Source organism: Hippocampus comes, unplaced genomic scaffold (assembly GCF_001891065.2).
Source record: "Hippocampus comes isolate QL1 unplaced genomic scaffold, H_comes_QL1_v1.1 scaffold322, whole genome shotgun sequence".
In the NCBI taxonomy this organism is placed as follows: Eukaryota; Metazoa; Chordata; class Actinopteri; order Syngnathiformes; family Syngnathidae; genus Hippocampus; species Hippocampus comes.
The window spans coordinates 1,557,393-1,563,392 of NW_017805137.1; the positions used below are offsets into that span (position 1 = coordinate 1,557,393).

The window sequence follows — 6,000 nt, forward strand, 5'->3', positions numbered from 1 at the left end:
TACGGATTTGTGTGTCCACACAATTGTGGCAAAATGGAGTGCACCACTAGTTTCTAATTTCTAAAGGAGAACAACATGACGTTAGCCAGGGGAAGTTGAGATACAGGACTCAATCTGCTCGATCGGACTCTGCCGTTCAAAAAAAATAAAGAACTATGGTTAATATACTCTGAGGATGTAGATACATGAAAACATGATGGTGGACTGGGAAGATCATTTGTGCCACTCATGGCTAACTCATTTCACTTCCTACATTCCGCTTCGTTTCCCCCCCCTCTTGATTATATGATATATGGTGATACGTTATGCATGATGTACAGTATGTCCCACAGTTCCAGTCCGTGCTCTCTTAATTTGCTTTTTGGGCTTTGCGATTTCATCTCTTATGATTCACATTTTTCTACAATTTTTCAGGAAGTGCAGTCTGTAGTTCTGCTTGCAATGGGGGACACCAGTGCCAGCGTGCAATAACACACTTGTTTTCTCTTGCAAGACGACGTCATCGGCCTTAAAGGGCGCCATTCAGCTGGGCATCGGCTATACAGTTGGAAACCTCACCTCGAAACCTGAGAGAGACGTGCTTATGCAAGACTTCTACGTGGTGGAGAGCGTCTTTCTACCCAGGTCAGCGCTTGCATATTACCAACACAGTAACATGCAGGCGATGAAGTGTCCTTGACGTGCGCAATTTTCTGAAACGCTGTTTCTATATTTTTGATGAAAAGGTTCTTACGTAACAGCCAGACAATTGTATGAACCCAAGGTTATGTCTTTAAAAGAGCCGGTGAATCATACAGCACCGTTAAATTGTGTGTAGGTGGTAACTGGCTGCTCTTTGGCTGCATCGGTTTTTCTGCTGCAAAGTAAATGAATGGAAGTGAGGAAACCTGCAGTTCGATATTTTTATTCAACCCCTCATAAAATGTGTAATAATCATATTCACTTGACGATGAAGTGAGACCAAATATGAGTAATGCTGCTGCCACAAACCGTTCTAGTATATTATCCTTCCAATTTACAAGACACTGTTAAATGTTATTAAAAAAAACAAAACATTTAAACCTGATATTTTATATTTTATACCCATACCTGTGTGTGGCCTTATCTCTCTCTCTCTCTCTCTCTCTCTCTCTCTCTCTCTCTCTCTCTCTCTCTCTAAAATAGACTACTATTTGTTTCAGAATTACAGCCAAGATGCACATTGGTCATTAAAACATGAATATCATTTAGTATTCATAGTTAGTTAGTTAGCTAGCTTGCTAGCTAGCTAGCTACCTAGCAATACATTTGTCCTGCTGTGTAGAACCACAGTTTTACTTGGAAATGTTTTTTCCCCTTTTTATGGTGCACCTGCATATGCAAACTCCATGCAAACATCCTGTCACCTGATGTCCTTCTAAATATTGACCTTGATTTTCCGCCTCACCAAGACGCATGCTTGGGACTCACTGACATATTTGTTGTTGAATACAAATAGTTTGAGGCGAACATTTAAGCTTTGCAGTGGAAAAGCTAACTATGGGAGGCAGAGCGGAACAAAAAAAAAAGAGCAAACACTTTCATTTCACAATATGTGACCGTCTCAAGAGGGAGCTGACTGATGGGTGTGCTTTTTATGTCTTTTTTCTTTCCATCTAACACTCTCATGTGGTTGTTGTTGTTTGGGGCCCTGTCACTCTCGCTCTGGATCACTCTAGATGACACTTCACATTCTCTCTTCATCCTTGGTGATCACGGCCAAAAAACACCCACCCACACAAATACACGCACTCGACTCAATAATTAGACTGAAGGAAGCATTTCAAGAGTGTGCGTTGCTAAATTGTTTCCATGAGAGGCGTTCGCTGACTTTTTGTCACTGCCAATTGTTCTTGTCATGACACACCAAACAGAGCAGCCACATAACACTTGGGAGTCAGGTGTAGTATTACACAGCCGTGTCTTATTTGTCCTCTTACCGAATATAACGCCAGAACAAAACAGCCACTATGTAACCTCCTTACCAAGAAATCGATTGAATTGAGTGCAATGTTTACCAGTTTTAAAACCCCTGTGAAAGACAAACACATTTTCCGACGCAGTCATTTGAGCCTTACGGGCATGAGAATAGTACAGAAACGGAAGGATTTTGCACCGTTGCGTTTCCTTGACATTCAGGTTAGGTTAGTTACAAAACAGGATTGGGCGACATTTCTGGGAAAGGTCAGCTCGAGTATTACATTTGAGACACGCTATTATGTTTTTGTGTATGTTTTGTCATCCCCGTAGGACACAAGACTCATATATTGAGCGGTGACGGTTGATGGTGTAATTGGAGAATACACTCGATACAAATGAATGACGGTTCCTCATAATTGAGCTAACTTTGCCTGCTCGTTTACTCATGATTAAAAGGCAAACAATGTCCACATTATGCGGTTGGAAATGCCTTGAATGCTCTTCTGATTCTCTTCACGTAACTTGCCTCATGCAAATTAACGAGATGTATTCTTGTGTTGTTTTTTTTTTTTCCTGGTATCTCGGCTGGTTTTTTTGGCATCCCAGTGAAGGAAGCAACTTGACCCCGGCACATCATTACCCCGACTTTCGCTTCAAGACGTACGCACCGCTAGCCTTCCGCTACTTTCGGGACCTGTTCGGCATCAAACCTGACGACTACCTGGTAAGGCCTTGCTGGCATCCCACCAAATGTTACATCACTAATTCAATGCCAAAATGTAAAAATAAGTTTTGGGTATTTTTTGTTAAAAATAATATCAATAAAGGGCTTCGCGCACCTCCTCAGTCAGTGTCAAGGCTGTGGGAAGGATTTCGGTATGATAAATCGCCACTAAATGGCAGGAGTGGCTTGGGTGTGGTACGACGATCCTTCGTCACGAGGTGACATACGGGAAGAAGTGTGGTGTAGAGAACGTGGCCAAATACCGGCAGCTAACTCTACGACAGAGTGTTCCAAAGTTCATTCAACGTTCATGAAAACTTCATTCATAGGTCATGCATCAGTGCAGTGTTTATCTTGCAATAAGTTCTTATTTTCCGATCAAAGAGACCTTTTTGTGTTATGTTGTTATTTAACAAGAAAGCACTGTTGAGATATTTGAGGTATCACAAATGCAAAAAAAAAAAGATAACATCAAAGTTCTGCTTGAAATGCATCCTTTCACAAAAAGCTCTTTTTCTCAGATTTTCTTCTTGGTAAACTGGAATGGTAAACTGGAAACATTGTCACTACCCAAATTTCATACTTTGGTTTCATGTGTTTTTAAATACCTTTTTTCCACAGCAGTAAATATTTCAAGACCTTGCTTTGGTTTTTCAGATTCTCCTTGTGACAAGTCACAAGGTCTCCCAATCTTGTTTCAAAACATTGATTTGTTTTATAACACCAGCTGTACTTTTGTGTTAGTGAACTACTGCACAAGAGAGAAAGAGATGACACCAGTGCATTGTAGCGAGCAGCTTGGAGCGGCTACTCGTGGTTCACATCCATGAGGGGTTCCAAGATTCAATCGCACTCCACAAAAGCAGTTGACCGCCGCGTATGTGTGGTTTGGCACCTGCATATTTGAATATTCATTTTTTTTCCCCCATTACTTTTCAAGATCTTAAGAAAATTTATTTAAATTAGTTTTTTAAAAGTATTTTTAAAAAAAATAATTTAACCCCTCATTCGTCGTGGAAAACATATTTCAAAGCAAGGTATATAAATCCATGCTTGCATTAGTTTGGTGTGGAAGAACATGACCGCAACCATCAACCATCAAAAATGGCAACTCTGGGCTCGGCCCGCTCTCAAATTCACAAATAACTGATTTGGTTGATGGTTTTTTTTTTCCTTTTTCAGTATTCATTAGTCAATGAGCCTCTGATTGAGCTGACCAACCCCGGAGCCAGTGGATCTCTCTTCTACTTGACCAGCGATGATGAATTCATCATTAAAACAGTCCAGCACAAAGAGGCTAAATTCCTCCAGAGGTTACTTCCTGGATACTACATGGTAAGTCATGTGCAGAGTAAGTTAGTGTTACAATTGAATTTCACTCTATAAATACAACTGTAAAATAACTGAAACAAAGTACTGTAAAATCCTATTTGCATTTAAAAAAAAAAGTTCTCCTGATTGAGCTTTTTCGACATTTACCAATACCTTGGCAGTACTTAGGGTTTGTAAAAAAAATTAAAAAATTAAATTGAATCACCGATTTAGAACACATTTCATACAGAATGTATCTCAATATGCCTCCTAGACTGTAATTAAAAGTGCAACATTTAGACACAGTTCCAAACAGAGATTTAAATGCAAAGAAGTAAAAAAAAAAAAAAAAAGGCTGACTAAAATGAAAATATGTACAATGCAAGAACACACATGCTTTGAAAAATAACATCAGCTTTCAACCTCGGTTTAAATCATTGATAAAATGTAGCTAGATGAATACTGCCCTCACTCGTAGCTTTCACTTAATTTCTTGGCGTCTGTCACCTCACAGAACCTGAACCAGAATCCACGCACCTTACTCCCTAAATTTTACGGACTGTACTGTATCCAGTCGGGAGGCATCAACATCCGCCTGGTGGTTATGAACAATGTACTGCCTCGCTCGGTTAAAATGCACTACAAGTACGATCTGAAAGGATCGACGTACAAAAGACGAGCATCCAGGAAGGAGAGAGAAAAAGCGTGTCCGACCTTCAAAGATCTGGACTTCCAGGACATGCATGAAGAAGGGCTTTACTTTGATGCAGAGACCTACACCAATCTGATGAAGACTCTGCAGAGAGACTGCCGGGTAAGTGGAAATACTTCCACATGCCAAAGCTTTTCCTCACTGGAAGGTATGCTGACACGGACATCAGGTGATTTTTTTTTTTTTTTTTAATCAGCAGCATGATCAGAATTCCTTCGTAGGTCACGTCATTTCTGTTGAAATGACTAAAAAAAACATTTCACCACATCAGTCTTCTACCAGCATCGGGCTGGACGCAGCTTAATGGCATGGTCTAAAATACAGGTGTCAAACTCAAGGCCCGGGGGCCAGATCTGGCCCCCCACATCATTTTATGTAGCCCGCGAAAGCAAATCAAACATGTCAACTTCTACCATGATTGCTAGAATCTGAACCAAAATTTCAACTTCTCATATGTAATAAATAAGAGAGATATTGTAAGTATTTTCTTGTAACCAAATCCCTCATTACAGTAACTTCAATCAACCATTATTCTTGACTTTTTTAAATGCTTTCACAGTCATAACGGCCCTTCGAGGAAAACGGTCACTTCAATGTGGCCCGCGACAAAATTGAGTTTGACACCCCTGGCCTAAATGAAATACACCCATATAAATAAGTCACACTAAAAAAACAAATATCATGAATGTTTATTAAAAAAATAGTTATAGAATTAGGATACTAAAGTAACAATTAATTTGAACAAAATTAAACATCAACAATACATCTCATCGCGAGAACACCATACCTACAGTGAAGCATGGTGGCGGCACCATCATGCTTTGGTACTGGACCTGGACCTGGGGCCTTAGAGCGTCAGGAAAGGCCTACTCGAACAGCTGGAATTTATTTGGGGTTAGTTTATTTCTTAAATTGATCATTTTTGTGAATCGTTTAAATCCGTTGAGAAAATTTTAGGGGCGGTCAGGTACCTTATCGTCGAGTTTTCACGAGCTCTCCCGAACAGTCTCTCCGTTTTCCGTTTGTAAACAGCCCTGTGATTGGACGTGTATGAAAGCTTCAACTAATCAGATCACTGAAGGCATTATTTGTTGCGGAAGTCTTAGCTCGATTATAAACGGCCCAGCGATTGGTTAACTACAAGCGATTGGACCAATCAAATTGCATGTAACATATTGTTTTACCTGATTCATGGCGGCCTGTTCGTCTCGCAAATTCATTGTTCTGGGATCGTTTTGAGCGGAATTATGAAAATTTTGACGAAAGATCAGGAGTCTTTAATCCTAGAAATTGACTCAAATGTCAAGAATAAATT

The 6,000-nt window shown here is 40.0% G+C and overlaps 1 protein-coding gene across 1 annotated transcript in view; it reads left to right on the forward strand.

Moving 5' to 3' along the window:
* The window catches only part of pip5k1bb (phosphatidylinositol-4-phosphate 5-kinase, type I, beta b), a 32,351-nt gene that overhangs the window by 13,604 nt on the left and 12,747 nt on the right, over positions 1-6,000 (forward strand). Inside the window, exons 4-7 of the mRNA XM_019866995.1 lie at positions 494-624; positions 2,545-2,662; positions 3,845-3,997; positions 4,488-4,787. Of these exons, the coding sequence (XP_019722554.1) occupies positions 494-624; positions 2,545-2,662; positions 3,845-3,997; positions 4,488-4,787 (702 nt within the window). The remainder of the gene's footprint in view (positions 1-493; positions 625-2,544; positions 2,663-3,844; positions 3,998-4,487; positions 4,788-6,000) is intronic.